The sequence below is a fragment of the Rhagoletis pomonella genome, unplaced genomic scaffold, assembly GCF_013731165.1.
Source record: "Rhagoletis pomonella isolate Grant_MI unplaced genomic scaffold, Rhpom_1.0 Rhpom_scaffold_00002, whole genome shotgun sequence".
NCBI lineage: Eukaryota > Metazoa > Arthropoda > Insecta > Diptera > Tephritidae > Rhagoletis > Rhagoletis pomonella.
In genome coordinates this window covers 35,512,628-35,532,449 of record NW_023458556.1, presented here as the reverse complement: position 1 = coordinate 35,532,449, position 19,822 = coordinate 35,512,628, and the positions used below count along the sequence as shown (strand labels likewise).

The 19,822-nt window shown below is 39.3% G+C and overlaps 2 protein-coding genes across 3 annotated transcripts in view; one reads left to right on the top strand and one right to left on the bottom strand.

Annotated features, from left to right (window-relative positions):
- The window catches only part of LOC118733532 (neuroglian), a 195,052-nt gene that overhangs the window by 66,997 nt on the left and 108,233 nt on the right, over nucleotides 1-19,822 (top strand). The gene's annotated exons all lie outside the window — the stretch shown is intronic.
- On the bottom strand, nucleotides 9,759-14,994 carry LOC118733531 (zinc finger CCCH domain-containing protein 13-like). Its single transcript, XM_036462947.1, has 4 exons — nucleotides 14,396-14,994; nucleotides 14,274-14,336; nucleotides 10,137-13,994; nucleotides 9,759-10,070 (listed from the first exon to the last, which is right to left on the bottom strand). Exons 2-4 carry the CDS (start codon nucleotides 14,320-14,322, stop codon nucleotides 10,012-10,014), a joined length of 3,966 nt encoding a protein of 1,321 aa, XP_036318840.1. The 5' UTR covers nucleotides 14,323-14,336; nucleotides 14,396-14,994; the 3' UTR covers nucleotides 9,759-10,011.

Below are 19,822 nucleotides of genomic sequence, written 5' to 3'. Positions count from 1 at the left end.
ATTCGAATTTTCTGCATTTGGCAATTTTAGTCCATCGATTTGCAACCCAAACAGCATTTGCTTAAACTGCCAATAAATAAATGTGTGTCACTCGCATCTCGAACAAATGGCATCCGTCCAAACACCACCCCTCTTTCAGCGGCTTAAATATTAAATGTGAGTATTTCCGTTTCTTTCGACAGTTCGAAAAAGTACTTTTCTTTTTAGCTAAGCAATAACCAATTACAGACGTCGAGTTCAACGCACTCATTTTCCAAACACAACAACTAGTTGAATGTGATATTGTTTAATGCCTAAGAAGTAAAGAAAATACTAGTAAGCTCATTAAAGATATTTATTGTAGTTAAGGAAAAAAACATTTTCAAAGCTTTCTAATATTTGTAGGCGTATCACGATCTCCAACTCAATTCTCCAGCCTTATTTTATTCCCTTACTTATGCTGTATGCTTAAGTGATAAATTATGTGCTAAAAAATCATAAAATCCTACGCTTACTTGTAGCGCATTAAACGCCACTAATTTTAATTATGTAAGTACTCACTCACTTGCAATGAAATTAACTCGAAACCGCTTCGCAGTAGTAGTGTTAATGAAGCTAATGTAGTTGGTACCATTGTAAATTGAAGTTTTCTTCGGAATGATGCATTCAACGAATTTCACGTTTATTATTTGATTGAGTAAATTATATACAGCGCTAATTCAATTAATTCTTCCAATTCGAAAAGCTGTTGAACGCAATCAAATTTGTACATGTTGTGAATTAACTTTTATAGTTCATTAATCGTTTCATAATGGTTAGACGGGTTTATTACTAAACTAAAGAAGTATGTATTGGTGTGGGTTTCCTAATAGCAATGGGTGGTGATGTGACAACTTTCATAGAAGTTTTAAGTAATTAATTTGCATCTATTCTGAATTTTGTAAGTCGTTGTTGACTTTTTGATTCGCTTGTTAAAAACTAGCTACCATTTGTTGACTTGTGCTGTTCTTTCACTTTTCATCGATGACATCAACTTTTTAAGGACTTTTCCAGAACTGTGATTTTTTTATTATTTTTTCTGGTCCATACAAAAAAATTTTTTATCGATTTCATTTCTTTTGATTTATATTCAAAGCGGCCTATATATTTCACCCTCTGCAAATTGCTAAAAAATTGGGCGATGTGTGGGAACCAGCATCAGTTTCGGATTAAGAGTTAATCTGGCATTATGTCAGAGATCCAAAAGCGGATATGCAACAGTTTCGGAACATTATTTCTGAAGGAGAGAAAATTATTTTTAAAGTTGAAACTATATCAATTCCAGGGCATATAAGAAGCTGATTTGCATCTTAAATTGTCAGCTAGTCATATGGTTAGGGCGAAGATACAGCAAGGCATTCATTTACGATTATGGGTTTGAGTAAAGATCTGTTGAAATTTTCTTTGAGATTTCCTTCTAAAATACTCACCTCCCGCCGCAGCGTTTATTTATTTTTGTGACATACTATTTAGTTACTCGTAAACGGTCTATCGAACGCAGATTTTGCATGGACTATCGACACCTTACAGAGCTAAATATTCATTTTATAATTCAACTAAATAGTTGGTATGTGAGCAAAGTGGTCCGCAGCTTAATGACAAAGTGGGAAGAGGAGTTTTCTTGGGATACCCTATCTTGAGCTGCTCATTTCATTGCTCATAGGTGGAAACCAAACCAATACAATTGCCAAAAATGTTTCATTTTCTGTGGCAGCCAAGTTCCGTTTAGTGCTATGAGCTCCATCTTGATTAACTTCAAAAATGTGCTGAGCTATCGTCGATCGCCGCAGGAAATCATTTGGGTTCCCTGGGACAGCCGTTATAGTGGGACAAGGAATAAAGCTCAAAGTACTACTATTGCTACTCACAAGCTCACAAGGGATCGAAGAAGGTCCGAAACTTATATTATCTAATAAGTCACGATATACCATTAGTGCTCCTCAGAGCATCGTTTCTTAGGTACTGTAGTTTTTCATGTTGTTGTTGTTGTTGTGGCGGAACTAGTAAGCCACGCCTATTTCGGTTTATCCATCAATCACTGTCGTCGACCTCGACTAACGGTAGGCCCAGGACCAAAGGGAGAGGGGTGTTAGTTGAGTGGTGTCGTGCGGGGAGTCTCCACATGCCGGACACTCATTGGCGATATTCGGGTGGAGTCTGGAAAGGTAGCTGTTGAGGCTGTTATAGTATAAAGACCGGAACTGTGCCAGGGTAACGCGGGTCTCTCTTAACAGTTGAAGCTCCATGTCTGACACAGGTGGTGATTGGGCTCCGATCACGGTATTGATAGGCCGGGAGTCGTGGTAGGTGGTAACCTATGAATGCCGTTGATCGCTCGTCGGTACGTCGTCGCGTCCAGTGGTTGGTCGATGTATGCCCGGACCGCGTCCTTGTAAACAAAAATGTGCCCCTGACGTGCCTGGGGGAGGCACCTCCTTTAGTCAGGGTCTGCTGGAGTGTTCACGTCTGTGGCATCCCACAAGAAACTGCTTGCAAAGCAGTTTTTCATCTTTTGTGTCACTGTCCTTCACTTCCTGGGAGCACATTGCCTTTTTTCGGGACCTAACCATTTTAATTGGCGAATATAAGTCTTAAGGTACTTCCCAGAGCAGTTATAGAATTCCCTGTATACTGCTCTACATTACCTGCGTTGTTTTGTAGGTTTGGCTAGAATGGTACCGGTAAAAACTATTACGCCCAAGTAGCAGCTAAGTGCCATTTTGATACCATATACCTCGATTGAATATGTTGCCTTATGTGAAGGTCTATAGGAAATAAGTGTGTAATAACATTGAGGGCATCAGTAGGGCAAGTTCTCATTGCCCCTGTGGTCCCGTTGCATGCAACTCTCTGAACTCTGCCTAGTTTCACTTGATTATACTGGTTCTTTAAGGCTGTCCACCATACCCGAGAACCGTAGCATAAGATCGGACGTACCACCGCTGTGTACATCCAGAGTACAACTTTTGGATTGAGACCCAATCAGCCGTATTCTAAAAAAGTCACAAACTTTAGCTCATCACTGCTGTGATTTCTACTGCGCCTCAAAGCTTGCCGCTGCAAAAAATATGCCGCTACAATACAAAGTTTTTAATTTTTGTGTATTTTTCTAGCACTCAAAATCGAATTTTTTGTGACACATTTCTCGGCGCACTAGAAATCACAACAGAGATGAGCTAAGTTTTGCGACTCTTTTAGAATAGAGGGGTATGTCTTTCCAAAAAGCCGCTTAAAGGAGCAGTAGGCAATGCTCGCTTTCTTTACTCTCTCTTCAATATGTATTTATTTTCCAACTTAGCTTGGGATCCAGTATGATTCCTAGATACTTCGATTTTTATTAGAAAATCGTAGGCTTTGTCCAATTAACTTTGGTAATTCAAAGCTTGGAACCTTACTCCTGGCCGTAAAGAGCATTAATTCTGTTTTCTCTGGGCTCACTCTAAGGCCACATTGCTCAGTCCATCGACTTAACTTGTTTGGGTTGTTTTGTAACTCTGCGAGAGGGTTATTTTATAACTCTCTAGATTTTTGCCTTCTTTAAATTGTTTTGAAAAATCATAAACTTCACCTTTAACGTACCTAACATGTGAAAAATGAATTGCGAGTGTTTTGTGTTCGGAGTCGTCTTCAGTGACCAGTTTACTGATTTCTTTGACGACAATTCTTCAACTTCAAAATGAAATATGTACATCCGTTCGTTATTTCCCACAGTTTGTGTAATTCCATTGAACCCAATCGAAGGTTTATTAATTGCAAAACATTCATTTGCTTATCGCCATTCAAATATTTTACAGTATCGTCATTTATTAGCATTATTATTCTTATCTCCATCATGAGTTCTTTGCAATTCTTAAACCCCTTAAACCCATGAAAAGAGCATCTGCTTTTCGGTGCGCATCTGGGCGTTCACCTCAAATAAATCGCATGCTTTTCAATATCGCGTTGAAAGGACTCATTTATAACGCTGTTTACTTGAGAATATTACCCATTTGAAAGTAGGTAACCAGAACTCTATTACAATTATACTCATTTTTCTCTGCCAACAGAAATTCCCCCAACTATTCCTATTTCTAATTAGGCAGTGACAGCGACAACAGCAAAAAGGTAAGAGCGCATTCCTTGTAGCGTGTAAAAATCGCGCGGAAGTTCACGTTTTCAATGCATTACTGCAACCAACTGCAATCTGCTGTGTGTCCTGTGCAGCAGGTTAGAGGTAGCAGTTAATAATGTTTGCTTTTACGGTGGTTGTGTTTGAGGCCGCCCAGCTGGCTGCATGCTACCCTCCGACTGCCTTACAGTTGCCACAACATGCACCCCTGCGTTTCTCTGTATCCTGTGTGCATATTCCATGCATTGTTGTTGTTATTCTTGCCCTGAAATGTGACAACATCGCATGAATCATACTTTGTCAGAGTGCGCCACCAACGAAATTCCCATGAGTTTTTGGGTGCGTGCAGCAGGGCAGCCGAATAATTCGCTGATATAAAATTTTATTTACGAAATTTCGTATTTTATTTATTTATTTTATTTCTTCGTATCAACGACGCGTGCAAGTTTCTGCGCTAAATGGACGGATGAAGTTGTATGCAATATGAAGAGTGCAACGCCAGTTGACAAGCAGACAGACGAAAAGACAGCTGGAGCAGCAAATAAAGACGATGGAAAAACAATAACAGCGACGAAGTGGAGAAAAAAAGAAGTGAATGAATAAATATGTGGAGGGTTTAAGCACATGCAAAAGGGTAAGAGGGGTGGATCGACCGAAAGAAAAATCAGTGAATGGAACCGTAACCTAACTGAAGTAAAAGGCATTAAGTTTGCTAAAAGGGAGCTGTAGGCCAAGCAAGTGAGTGAATGTCAATCCTATAATGTAGTTAAATCTCATTTCTTTGTCTTTTATTTTCATCTTTTTTTCGCTTAATGGCACGAGCTACATTGTTGTATGGCCATGACCATATCGGCAAATAAAACTGAGTGACATTGTGATATTGGTGCATGTTTCAAATTTCAACGCTGTAATGGATTTGTTCACTTAAATTCACTGCATCAATTTTGCTATCGATTTTGCTTACATACTTGCCTAGTGTTGAGGTTTCTCCTGCAAAAAATGCGCTCCAAATGGCTTTTAAGGTTTCGTGTTTCATTGTCTAAAAGGAAGCAAAAAAATAAATAAATATGTATTTGTGTTTTTATTTTGAATATTTAGAAGGGAATTTTGATTGTTTTTTTTGTCTCAAGTTACAGGCGATTAATTTGTCAGACATGATTTGACTAAATTATTTTGCCCTTATTTTGAATGATTCCACCACAACATCCATAAAACAATTGCCCAGTAGTAGGACCGGTTTGTACTCCCGCCATTAGCTAGAGATGTGACTTGTTTAGTTTTAAGAGCTCTCTTGACCGCCGCCGTAGTCAGAAGTACCCTTCCACCTTGTATTCCAGTCGAGCTTTCCTTATTCGACGACAATTCTTCAAGAGTGCGCTGTTTGGCCAGCTCATCGGCTATGCACAGCTACCTGCCCTGTGATCGAGAGAGCAGTGAGGCAGTCCTTGACGGCTTTGGAATGCCTAATCAAAGAAATGTGCACACTGATTGCCTCCTCAAATGGTATTATCCGCTGCTTCATTTATTGCGGCGACCTCCGCTTTGAAAACAAGGCCAGATCTGGTAGCGTAAATTTGGGCTCGTTGGGGTGTTCGTTACATAAAATACCTCCACCTACCTTTCAATCCAGCTTTAATTCATCCATTTTATGTCTCATTGGCCATACAATATGCTTAAGAATTATCCTCTAATTATCCTCTAACTTTCAGTGCTATGCCTCCTGCAGATCGTTGATGAATACAAACACAAAGTAGTAGCCCTTGTGGTGTACTCCTAGTCACTTTTCCCTGGATGGTTGAGCTGTTCCACTCTGCTGCAACAGTTCTGTTCGGTAAATATGCCTGACAAGGTCGACCTAGTTGTTCAGTATATTTAGGGAGTTTACAACTGCCTTAGGTAGGACGTTATTAAAACCCTCCCTCTTCTACATCGAAGACATCAATCGCCTTTAACTGTATTTAAAGCTGACTCTATACCATCTGCTTTTGCAGGAGTGTGATCATTTGATCAAAAATGATCTCTAGGGATCCCACTTCTTATGAACCCACAGTAATTGCCTATTCTTGGGTACCTAAGCTGCTTTCATCCTGATTTTCTGGCTACCCATTCTACTGGGGTCCGGGCGCAGTGGTATTCAGGGAGATGAGGAAGCAGACGCGCGTACGAGAACGGCCTCTAAGATGGGATTGTGACTAGTTTGCACTCTATCGTATTGTTACAGGTGCAAGAAAAAGGATCTGCCACGGCAATAGTTATCTTGAAAATATGCGCGTCAAGCCTGGCCGATAAGGAGAATCAATATCAAAGACGACTATTTATAAATACAAATAAATAATTTGTTGGTGGTGGGATCAGATGGATGTGATTTTTTATGTGCTGTTGATAAATAATCAAACAATCACCCTAAAGACAACAGCCTATACCTTTTAATCAAATTAGACAAGAAAAACGACGAGAATAGGAACACGTTAAAAAAAAACTTTGCAAATTGAAACGGGAAAAATTTACCCCAGACGCTTTACACTTTCACCCTTTCCGACTAGCATTTATTTACATAGATCGATGCGGATCGCTGAGACCGGAAAAAGGGTTTCTTAGAAGGAAATCCCGACCTACCTTTTTCGCGATTACTTTTGTTTCCTCTTGGAGAAAAACTACACACCAGTTTTATCCAGATATACGTTGAAAACCTGAAAATTTCGCTGAACACCTTAAAAATCCTGTTGGGAGTTGTACTCTTTGGGCTTTGACTTTTGGCAGAACTGCCGATAGATGTCGCTACATACATAAATAGCAGTAATAGCAGTTAGAATTTCCTGCAGGGTTGTGACAATTTATTTGCTAAATGGAACATAAATACTTACATATCTGCGAGTTCTGTACGTGCTTTTTTAATGCACGCCTGTCCAGTTGTCCGTTAATTAATTAACATAAATTAGCAATTAAAAGCACCATGATACACTCAAGTATTACCTATGTATGTACGTGCATTCATACTTATAATGTATGCAGTATCTGATTGAAAAAATTATTTGCGCTTACTCACTCACCTACTCATTCGAACTTTGCTAGTGGGTGCCTGCCTCACACCTGAACTCAATTCATTGCCAGAAAAATGTATTAGTCCATTTAACAAGTAATTTTTAGCAAAAAAAAACCGACTTAAAAAAAAATATATATATCTATATATTTCATGACCAATGATCGGATCTAAACCAAACTAGTATGGGACCACCTCTGAGACACTACCTTTCCGTTGCAAAAGGAATTATTGAAATCGGTTGGCGTGGTGCAAACTTATAAAATTATAAAAATTATGAATAAAATTTTATTTTTTATTTGAATAAAAATTCATTCAAAAACGCCCATCCCTGGTGCAAAGTTATGCGGTAACATACATAAAAAAAAAAAAAATATTCTGAAGAACTGATAACCTCCTCCTTTTTTGGAAGTCGGTTAAAAATATACACCTGCGATCAGCTAATTAAGCCAGCAACGTTTTGATAAATTTTGGATATTTTTCTTTGGTTTATTTCAAGTTTATTATTTTTTCTAGCTCATTATTTTTGCAAAAATTATAAAAAATCTACAAAGTTTCATCTAAATTTTCAACTTTTTTTCCGATTTTTTTGAGTATTCAGACTTATAGCACATTCAATTTTAGTGTAATAAAGGGCAAATTTGAAGTTGCTAAAATATCGCGTTAATTTTTGGCAATTATTTTTTCACGCATTTTCTTCCATACAAAGTATATTCCATCTTTTTTTTTGTATTGAAAAAAGAAAAATGCGTAATACAGTCGAAAAAAATTTGTAAAAATAAATTTAGCAACTTAAAACTTGCTTTTTATTATACTAGAATTGAATGGGCTGTAAAACTGCGTACTCAAAACAATTCTGCAAAAACTCAATAAAAATTTAAAATTTAGATGAAATTTTACAGATTTTTTATAAGTTTGAAATGTGGATTTATATAATGAGCTAGACTTTTATGAAAAAAATATTAAACATTAAATAAAGAAAAAGAAAAATAGTTAAAATTGATCAAAACTATGCTGGCTTAATTAGCTGATCGCAAGTGTATGTATGTATGTAGTTATGCACATGTGTATGAAATTCGAGCACGGTGAATGCATTATGCCGCACTTCCGTGACTCTGGAATTCATAAAACAATCTACCCTTAAACTTAGACGTCAGCTGGTTGGTGGCGCATGCGCGGGCCACGAACTTCTACCCTTGAGTGCGTCATTCCATTCATTGCCTTTTTACTTTACTGCGAGTATCTTACTATTACAAAACTATTATTTATAAAACCCAGTCAACTAAAAGCCAACAAAGATCAGTGCAAGTACCTAAAATCACTGTATCAATTTCATTTTATTTTTTATTTTACTTCTTTACTTTTTTCGTTCAGTTAAGGGTAGTGTTTATTTTAAAACAAAAAATGTTGCGATCGCTTAAATTGCAAGGGGAAAAATTAATTTTTAAATGCGTGGTGAGTACGCTCTCCTACTGAGACTCTGTTGCAGTCAAAAGCCTGCTTGCATTGTGCAACAAAACTATCTGCCCTTTCATCTCTTTGCTTCGGGATATGCAGCACATCCGTCTTCACACTCATTACGCATTTTTTTTTTTTCAATTATTATCGCTTTGTTGTAACTCCTGCTGGTCTGCCAATCAGGAGAACGAACAGCAGCTTCGTTCTACTCGTATTTCCTCCCCACTTCGTTCACACGTGCTTCATCAATTCCTTTTGCTGCTTGGCTATGCCAAATATTTTATTTTTTCCCAAATTTTATGGTGTAAATTTAATTTGTGGTTTATTTAATGCTTCCACAAGGGTAAACCACCAGTGTCCATTTCCGAGCCGCATACATTTGCTGCATGTATGCCTTCCTGGCTTGGCTGCCTGCTGCTTAACTAGCCCTCGGTGTTTGAATAAATGTTTAATCAACGTTAATTGTGTTGTAAATGGATTATCTAACGATTATCGACAGCTGTGCGCGCACTAAGCTTCTAACATCGGTTTCCCTGGAATAAATATGTATTCCTTTTGTTCCAGCTATGGAAGCTAGGTAGCTGCACATAAATTTATGCTATAAACAATAAAACCATTAACGATTCGTTTTCACTCTGGCGCACAGTTCGCTATTTTCATTCTCCCTCTTACCATATGGCCAGCTCTTATCGGCCAGGTATTTATTTTGATTGATTCCTACAGCGTAGTAACCACTTACCACATAGTCAAGAATAGTCCCATTTTGAAATATGAGCCTAAACGATTAGTCTAGCGTATGCAGGGTAGCTAAAAAGGAAATGCCGAGATGATTCCAGCTTGTCGTTCTTCAAGCAACTCCGGTAATATTGGTTTGATATTGAGTCATCTTAAACGACAGTGCCCGATCAGGACATCCGTCACAACCGAGAGTTGGCGCTTAGTCGACTACAGAAGTTCTTTAGATCGGCCGTGGTCGACCACCGCTAATATAGACTTTGCTATAGCTAGGTTGGACTCTCGATTATTTTTTATGCTCAAAACTTTCCTATTTTTCTCCTGATAGAAATTTCTTGTTCCAAAACCTCATCTTATCAAAAACTCAAAAATAATATATGTACTAAAAATCGTATTTTCCTTTCAGGAAATCGTTATTTTCGTTGTATTTCTTTTTTTCACAATCAAATTAAATTAAGCCTCTAAAATATTTACTTCAAGTCTAGAAGCCTCACTTTTTCGTCAAATTATATTTGTTATTTTTAATTAATATACATTTAACTATACAACTGTTAGATAAATACATCACTTTTTAAAAGACATTTTCCTACACAAATGAAATTAAGTACATACACTATGATCCAATTGTATGCTCCAATTCTGTAACAAAATTTCAAATCTCCACAACATAGCGACTGCTGCCTGTAGAACTTATCGAGTAATAACTGTTTTCTGTAAGCAAAATAAAGAATCAGTTGATCAAAAGTTAAATACACTCATTAAAATATCCACACTTACCATCATCACTATCGAACGATAAGAATTTGTCATCGTCTCGCGTCATCGAGCGTCGATTGCGTTCTGCATTTCTCAAAGTGCTCAGATCTGGTGGCCGACGCTCCGGTATAGGCGTCGTTTCCGTTGAACCGATCAAACTGGAGGGATACTCGAGCGGTGAGCCGTACTCGGAACTCGCGCGACTCAAACTCAAATTGGAATTGTTATCGAGGTTCAATGTTATTCTAGGCACTTCACTATAGACTTTAGTTTTATTGCCATTACCCACATTGCTGCGATTTGTGGTCGTCGTTGTTTCTTCTAAGCTCAATGTTCTAGGTTTTGTTGTTGTTGCATGCTTGTAGATTACGTGCAAACTCTCAGTTTCGGATTCCAGTGAGTAGGTGCGTGGTGTATTCGTTGGTGTTGGTGTGACATCACGTTCGGCATTCGCATTAGCCTCATCCGTATCCTGCTCGCCATCTTCGTCCTCATCCTCTTCCAGATCATCGTCGTCGTCAGAGTATTCTTCAGATTCGTCGCGCGTTAGACCGCGACGCATGATGCGCGGTCGTTGTGTCAGCTTCGACTGTGGCGTTTCGAAGCGCGAAATCAACTTATTGACCTTGCCAACATCTGAAGGATTCACTTGTTCGTTGTACGCCAGACGCAGGGATGATGTTTTTACCAACGGCTTGGCGATACGTGTCATTGAGGGCGTGCGATCTGGTATGCGCGGTGGCTGTGAAGGTTTGGCCGGTGGAATTGGTGGCACTGGTGGCTTTGTTGTGGGCAAAGGTGGTGATCCCTCCTCCGTCGTTTTGGACGTGATTAAAACAGACTTTCGTAGCGGTAGCGGTGGCGGTGGTGGAGACATCGAAGGAGGTGGTGATGGTGCCGCCGATGGTGGCCTATCGTCATCGTCTTCGTCATCATCGTAATCGTTGCTTTCATCATTATCCTTTTCATGTAATTTAATGCGCTCGCTTTCATTTTCATCTATATTGGCAATGAGGCTCTCACTGCTATTAGAAAATTTACGCTGGGGCACTTGCGGCAATTTCATTTCTAGCTTTTCGTCAACATTTTCCTGCACTTCCTCGCACTCCTCGCGTATGACACTCCTTAAAATCTTTGTTACACGCGAGGAATTGTCATCGTCGGCAGCGAATGGCTCTTCACTGCTATCCTTTTCAAACGAGGAATCAATATGCCTCTGTGGCACTTTTAGTATTGGCTCATCGCGCAGCTCCTCCTCGAAGTCATCGAATGCCGCAATGGCACCGCCCTTACGAACGCTGGCTTCGAATATATCGATGCTCCTTGTTTTGTAGAGCTTATCATCGCAATGTGTGTGATGCACTTTCCACGGCTCTTCCTTCTCGTCGATGCTGTTTAGGGTTGCCGCTGATGCGCCCTCTTCTGAACCCTCTCTACTCTGTTGGCCTAGTTTTTTGGGGCGCGCAGCTTCCGGTATCCAAGAATCGGAGTCGGAATTGGAATCCAGAGACATTTTGCGTAAATGGCCACGAGGCGCAGGCAATATGGCTTCCGAGGATAGGCGACGCTTGCTTGGTGGTGTTATTTCTAGAAAATTGGATATAATTTCATTATTTGGTATCCACTCGGCGCGACTGCTACCCGGACTGGGGGTACGACTGGCTCTTAATGGCTTCATCGGCGGCTCGTCGTGTATTTCCTCTATAATGGGTGTGGTGGGTGTCACTGGCGGCGCTGGCCGAGTCACTGCTATAATTAGCGTCGATTCAAATTGGTCGGAATTGTCTTGATGAATAAGTACGCGTGGTAATTCTGTGTCAGTTTCGGAATCCAATGAGTCAGTGAGTAGATTCTTGGTTGTCCATATTGCGCGCGTATGTTGTATATGGGTGCCGTCAAACTCGCGCTCAACGTGCCTAATTTGCTCGACGTGCTCCTCTCTCTCTGGCTGCCTTTCTTCTTCGGAATCGCTTGGCGTGTCGCCTGCTGCAGCGCGTCTTGCAGCGGTATGTGGACGTACATAGATAGTGCGTTCATCGTCCGATTGATCTTCGTATTCCTGCTCGGCTGGCTTGCCAGCGTCTTTCTTGCTGCCGCCGCCGCTCTCCTTTTCGATATTCTCCTGAGACTTGTGAAAAAACTTGATCTGCTGCATTTTCTCATTCACCTTCTTGAGCGTGCGTTTACGTGCCTGCTCAAAGCGCTCTTCGAAGTTCACAGCACGCCGGCAGTTGTCGTCCTTTGACTTGCCTGTGGGTGTCTGGTTGGCTTCGTCTTCGGTGCCATCGAGATCGTCTGTGGAGCTGGCGCGCTTACGCTGTCGCATATTGCGTAGTTTTTTCATCAGTTTGTCCGTGCGCTTCTCTTTGTCACCTTCCCGTTCAGGCGACGTTTCTTCGCCGGTTTGGGCGCCATCGGTCTCATTTGGTTTGCGCTTGAAACTCTTCTTCCATGTCTGCAGCTTATTGCTAATTGCGGCACGTATGGGTGAGCGCTGTTCTTCCGATTGCTTGGGCGATGCTGTTTCATCGAGATTCTCGGTGGATGCTTCGTGCGAAGCGAACTTCCGCAAGCGCGCAGCCAATTTTTCAGTGCGACTTATTTGCTTTGTCTCCTTTTTAGGCGTGCCTTCGCCCTCAGTGTCTTCAGCAGCATTCGCTGCGCCGCTGCTGTCGGCTTCTTGTGTACGCCTTATCGATTTCGAGAAGCGTTTGATGTTCTGTTTCAAGACACTAAGCGGATTATCATTCTCTGCTGCGGTTGGGAGCTCTGGCTTCTCTTCCGATTGCTGTGGTGTTAGTGGCGCGCGACGTTTCTTCTCACCCAACTTCTCTGGCGTTTCCTCGCTACGTTTGCCCAAGCTGCGCAATTTGTAAAGCGCCTTAGCGCCTCTACTCTCTGCAGGCGCTTTAGGCCCGCTCTCCGGTGAGCTTTGCACGATTTTTTGCTTCTGATGGCCGCCTCTAGCGACTGGCAATTCCTCATCCTCGTCCAGCTCGTTGTTGCTCTCATCGGAAATATACTGCTCGAGTGGTGGATTGCGTACTCTGGCGAAACGCGTTGAGGCAATGCCTGGTTTCCGTGGTGGTGGCGTAGCCTCCATGCCGCTCTCGTCTTCGCTCTGCACATGCACGGTCTTGCCACCTTTTTGCGGCTTCTGCTTGGGTGAGTCGTCCGAGCTCATACTGCGTTTGCTGTTGTCTGTGTCCTGTCGCGAAACTTTGAAATTGAAACGGTAATTATCCGCGATTTTGCGATCCCTTTGCTCCTGCTCGGCCCGCTCACGTTCACGGTCCTCATTGAAGCGCTCCACATAGTGATCGACTTGTATGACATCTCTGCGCACCACTGTCTTTTTCGCAAAGATGTGACTCAGCCGAAATTCGGTGATGTCCTTGTATCCCTTTTGCAACTTTTCGGTGAGAGACATTTTCGCCACAGCGCCGCCCTCAGCATCGCGCTCATTCGTTACACCACTAATGGATGTGTGTATGGGACTTATTGGACGTGACAAGCGTCCGGGTACCTCAAATTCACGCGGCCTCGGGTAGTCATCGTCCACGCTGCAGGCACTGCGATAGGTGCCACGTTGTGAGTCGCCGCGCTTTTGTTGATGCATCAGCGACGAAATGGTCGAAATGCGTTGCGGTGAATGATTTACAAAATCAGCAGGCGGTATGGGTGGGCGCACTGACAGCTGTTGGAATGGCGAATGCTGTTGCTGCTGCTGCAGTTGTTGCTCCTTCTTTGACCCTTTACTGTCGCGGCTAAGGTCCTCGCGCGACCGACTGAATATGCGACGCGGGCGCAATTTCGGTAATGACTTTGGCAATTTAATTTGCGGCATTGCTGGCATAGCAGGCAATGAGGGAATTCGCGCTGAAAGGCAAAAAAAGAAAAGAGAATTAATGAGCGGATAAATAATTAAATTGTTGGATTTGTGTATGGGTGTATGTGTGTGTGTGTGTGTGATTGCATGTTGGCGTGCAGCAGCGGATGAATCGCCACAAATGGCTAACGTTTGCAAAAAAAAAATGCATTGAAGTATTGATTTTCAGTGGCATTGAGTGGCACTAAGCTTGACCCACAAGCGCACAAATGCAGCAAATGCGTGGCAAAAGCAGGCATGCAACCGAACGTGCATATGTATGTACATACCTCGCAGGCTGCTTACATCGATATTCTGGCACAAGTTTTTAAAATCCATGTTGGCAATTTGAACTGCAATTAAGTAAACAATTAATCCTTGAATAACCCCTAAGCCCCACGCGCCTACTTACTTCGGTGTGCCACGCTCTTTACTAGGAACCCTATGGCCTGCCTTTCGCTGCACTCACTCACTCGCAATCACTAACGACAGCTAATAGGTTTTTGGTGTTCCACAGCAGTTAATGTTTCCAAAAATGTCCAACGCAAATGATTAAAAATGCCATTTTAGTGGTCTTGGTTTTTTCAAATTAATTCAAAATTTTCCAACTACAATTTGCTGTGCAGCATAGGGCTTTACTGCCGTTCTGATTCGTTTCAGTGAGTATTTTAGTCTGCCTTTTCAGTCGAGGTTCCATGGCTGAGCTTTCAAAGCGCATGTCTACTGGCAACCCTTTACTTGCGGCGCTCAACCGCTTTTGTCTAGACTTTTTTCTACTTTTCAAAGGGGTGCTAATTGAATTAACGTTGCCTTTTTTTACACATTCTGCGCACGAACTCTTTGTTGCAGTGAAGCTTATTTTCCTTCATTCGCTTTCGTTTTCTTTTTATAGTTGTCCGAGTTGTCTATAAATAGGCACTTTTCTTCTTATGCATTTCTTTCTACGCCTTTTTTGAGCTGCATTTTATGCATTTCTTCTTCAGCTGATTTTCCATGTGACTTTTGTTGTTGTTTGCTTTTCTGCTTTTCATCAAAAAGGTCTACAAAGCTTTTGAATCATTCCACAACTAAATACTTACCTACTCAGCTATTCTTTATGTTTGCTTTCACAGTTATTCTGTGGAGGCTTGGCTTGAGTTGGGTAGGTTCAGTAACTTCTTTATTACACTAGAAGGCAGTTGATGGCAGATGTTTTTAGTAGAAAGGCTTACGTTTTCAACAAAAAATAAATAAAAGAAGATCTATTTTCCGTGGCCGTAGTAATCTTGCGATCTCACAGTCTTATCAGCCGACTCATTCTATCCAATATTTTAATGTCCAGTGACCCAGCATAGAGTGACGTTGATATGACTCAGAGATACCAACGTGGCACGACATTTCCATACAATTTTTATGACCAGGTTTTAAGTGACTAAAAATGTATTTCAAGTTTTTAAATTTTCAAAAAATTATATTAAATTATTAATTATATTAAAATTTGACATGTCTAAAAATTATGTCCTGATTTTAAAATACCAAAAAATTTTACATAGTTTTTAAATACGCAAAAATTGATGGCCATTTTGGAGTTTCCCAAAACTTTTTGCATTTTTTCAATTGCGAATAATTTATGTCCAGTTTTAAATGGCCAAAAATGTATGGCCAGGTTATAATTCGCCAAAGATTTCTGCTCCATTTATAAGTTACCAGAAAAATCCGTGCAGTTTATAAATAAACAAAATTATTAAAGTTATACCAAGATTTTAAAGGACTAGAAATGTACATATATATCCGGTCTTTTTTACCAAAGTTTTAAAATTACCAAAGATTTATGTCCCGTTTTCAAATGTCCAAAAATGTATGCCTTGTATTTAAAGGCGCATAAATGTATAGGTATCCAGTGGTTAAATTTCCAAAAGTTATGTTTTGAGTTACAAAAAACTGTTGACGAGGATTTTAATGATCAAAAATATATGTGCAGGATAAATGTGACCAAAAATTTATGTCCAGCTTTTACATTGCCAAAAAATTAGGTTCAGTTTTCAAATGACCAAAAATGTATGGCCTGCATTTAAAGGCGCAAAACTGTACAACCAATGCTTAAATTTTTAAAAATTATGTCCAATTTTTGAATTACCAATACTTTTTGACGGCCGCTGTGGTGTAGTGGTAAGCAGTGCGCGCTTCCACTCCGCAACGCCTGGGTTCAAGCCCTGGTCAAAGCAACATCGCAAAAAATGTAGAAAAAGGTTTTTTCTTAACAGCGGTCGTCCCTCGGCAGGCAATGGCAAACCTCCGAGTGTATTTCTGCCATGAAAAACAGCTTCTCATAAAAATACAATCGCCGTTCGGAGTCGGCGTAAAACTGTAGGTCCCCCGCTTTGTGTGACAACATCAAGGCGCACGCCACAACTCGGAGGAGAAGCTCGGCCAAACACTAACATATGTGTAAGCGCCAAACTATTATTATTATTAATACTTTTTGACGAGTTTTTAAATAATCAAAAATTTTTGTGCATGGCATGTTTGATCAAAAATTTAAGTCCAGCTTTTAAATTGCCAAAAAATTATGTTCAGTTTTCAAATTACTGTATATCCAGCTTTTAAATAATCAGAAATTATGTTTAGTTTTCAAATTACCAAAAATGTGTATCCAGTTTTTAAATCAGCAAAAAATTATATCCAGTTTCAAATTGTCTAAAGCCTATGTCTAGTTTAATTTTCAAGAACATATCGCTGGGCAAAGTAGTGGAAAATTGTTTATTCTTCGTGCACCGCGGTCATCGCGAGTGCCAGAACAGAGATCACTTTTATTAATCAAACAAAATGGAAATGACTTGGCAACTTCCTGTGCCTGGGCGATTATTTCAACAATAGTTACTTAGTAAGTTTTACATTCCTGCCCAATGTCGCTACGCCATCGAGATTCGCTTTGTTTTGACCCTCTTTTCAAAAGACCTTCAGCTGAGTGTTTTCTCGTCTAAAGCTGGGATCACACGATTTGTACATTTGGCAAAAAATTTGTCAAATTCATAGACAAATCATGTGAACGCTAAATTACATTTATCATTTATCAGAGAAGCCAAATATTTGCCTTCTGTTGGCAAATGAAAAACAACCCTGGTGGCCAAATCGTGTGAACGCAATGCTGCTACAAAAGCCAAATAAAAATTAAGCAAATGACCAAATATCTGATTTGCCACTTGATGACAAATGCCAGTGACAAATATACAAATATTGTTGAGCGGTATTGCCATTTCGTGCTTGTGAACCTTTGTATTTTCCAATTTTGGAAAAATTTTAATATTTAATATAATATTCGTATCCCACAACTAGCGAAAAATATCACGTTATTTGAAAACAATAATTTTAAAATATTTGCTCAAACTGAACATTTGAAAACATGTACATATACGTATTCGACAGTAGCTGAGTGTGCAGAGAAGCGTGCGACTATTTTTAAGCTTTCATGAGGTCCCAGGTTCTTATGCCGGCAGACGAACATATTAAAAAGTATTTATAAAAGTATAATTAATTTCTGAGTATAATTAACTATAAAAAGCATATGTGAAGTTCAGAATGAGAAATTTCAGAAAACCAACCGGAAAAGTATTTGTTTCACAACCCTTCGTGGCACTTTACTATTCACCATTCTTTCAGTTTTCGGATCTCTTTCCGCAGTTTTTGCTGGCTATACACATATTCATACATGCATATCGTCGTATTAAGTACAAAACCGTGTATCGTCATTCTGCAAAGTCGCGTAACTGACATTTGCTGCCAAAAATTGGATTTGGTTACAGAAGCTGTTGGCTAAATCCTTATCCATTCGTCCTGAAATATACTATCTAGAAATGCGATTACTTTATCAAAAAGAGAACCATTTTGAATATGAGTGTTTTTACTCTCTAGAAAATAATTTTTGCAACCTCACATACGCGGTTTTGCCTTTTTGTTGATACGCGGTTTTGTACTTTAAACGGCGATATACAGATTATTAAAGACGATCTAAATTACACTGTGTGACAAAAAAAAATTTATATAGTTTTTTCGAGGTTCACACTTGTTGTAGGTCTATTCAAGCAGTAAAATCTGCATACTCAGAATTTTAAAAACACCCTCAAAATATGGGCTTAAGGTCAAAAACCGCGTTTTTCAAAGGGTGACGCACAGGTATACTTGCTCGCAACTTTATTTCTGTTTACCCGGTGAAAAATACGTATATATGTATGTGATTCAAGATAAGACATTTCGCTTTGCTCAAGAAATGGCAAAGGAATCAGTGATCGGACTTAAAAAAATTTGTGTGGTAGAATCTGGAAAAAAATGTGGTAGACTTCAAAAAAATGTGGTAGATCTCAGGTTTTGGATCAAACTTTGTACAAAAATTAAAAAAAATCTGCAAGGTTCCACCTAAATTGCAAACATTTTAAAACAAAATAAATTTTAGTTTAATAAAGTGCAAGATTGAAATTGATAAAAATTGCGTTGAGTTTTGGCAATTTTTTTCCTTGACAGTTTCAAACATATTTTGAAAGATTTCTGGAACCTTGCGGAGTGCTGCCAGCTTTTCTTTTTATCACATCACGATGTAGCGAACAATTGTGGCTTGCTACTTGGGATTTGCCGATTTTGACAATTCTCAAGTAAAAGTAAACAACGCTTTAGAAATTTTAGATGCACTGAAATTTGCTGATCCTTTCACAAAAATCGCCGGTTTTTATCATTTTCGCTATTAATTCTTTTTATAAATCATATATTTTGCAATTTAACACAATAAAACCACGTTTGATGTCGAAAAATTGAATATTGATTTAATATTTTACAGTTTATTTTATCCTCCCATTCTGTTTGTTGTTAGTGTTTAGTGTTGGACAATTTTTGCTCTTAAAATTAAGAAAATTATGTTGAGCAAAAATAAAACTACTCAAAAACGCGAATATGTGGTAGATTTCATACATACATAGGGTGGCCATTCTCAAGAGAAATTAACCATATATAAATGGTTGTAAACAACGAAATGTTTTCTCTTAAATGGCATATGTAAGTATTTTTCATCGGACAAACTGAAATAAAGTTACGAGCAAGTATATGCTTCAACCTATGAAAAACGCGTTTTTTTAGCCCAGATTTTGAGGGTGTATTCAAAATTGTGAGTACCTGTGCGTATATATTATTTTTGTTTATTTCACTTCAAATCTCACGAAATCATAAATGCAAAAGTATGGTTGACACCGGATCAGCTGTTTAAGTATTTATGACCAAATGGTTAAATCGTGTGAATGAATGTGGACAATATTTGTCACTTTACTTCCGTGCGCAAATGTGTGCCAAATCATTTGGATCTTTGACAGCCAAATCGTCTGATCGCAAAACAAATCATTTGTACATCGCTATCCAAATGCGCAAATGTGGACAAATCTAAATTTGGCATTTTGTGTACAAATGTACAAATCGTGTGATCCCTGCTTAAGTTATAAGCACTTTGCCCACCAAAACTTTGAAAGTGAATGAAATCTGAAAAGGTTAATACGGATTTAGGAAAACAGTTTTGACTATTTATAAGATTTGAAATAAGTATCTAAATTCACTTCACTAATTTTAAATAATTTACAACGAATTTCTAATAATAATGTACATATTTCTTTTTTCAATTCTTCTCATTTCAGCTCGCTTTGCAAACATCGCACAATACATGCATACATTAATACAACCGATATTCGCATTACTCCCCAGTGTTTTGGTGTTCTGTGCTTAAGTGAATTTAATAAGCATTCCATTTCATATTTTATGCATATTTCAAATTATTGTTATTTTTTTTTCAATTTAGGTATAATTTTCAAATTTATTAAAATTGCAT

Excerpts from the sequence above, each read along its gene's own strand:
- LOC118733531 (XM_036462947.1), bottom strand. The coding sequence starts at position 14,322 with ATGGATTTTAAAAACTTGTGCCAGAATATCGATGTAAGCAGCCTGCGA. Across the intron at positions 13,995-14,273 it reads CGATGTAAGCAGCCTGCGAG|CGCGAATTCCCTCATTGCCT; the intron begins GTATGTACATAC and ends TTTGCCTTTCAG. Across the intron at positions 10,071-10,136 it reads ATCGTTCGATAGTGATGATG|AAAACAGTTATTACTCGATA; the intron begins GTAAGTGTGGAT and ends TTTTGCTTACAG.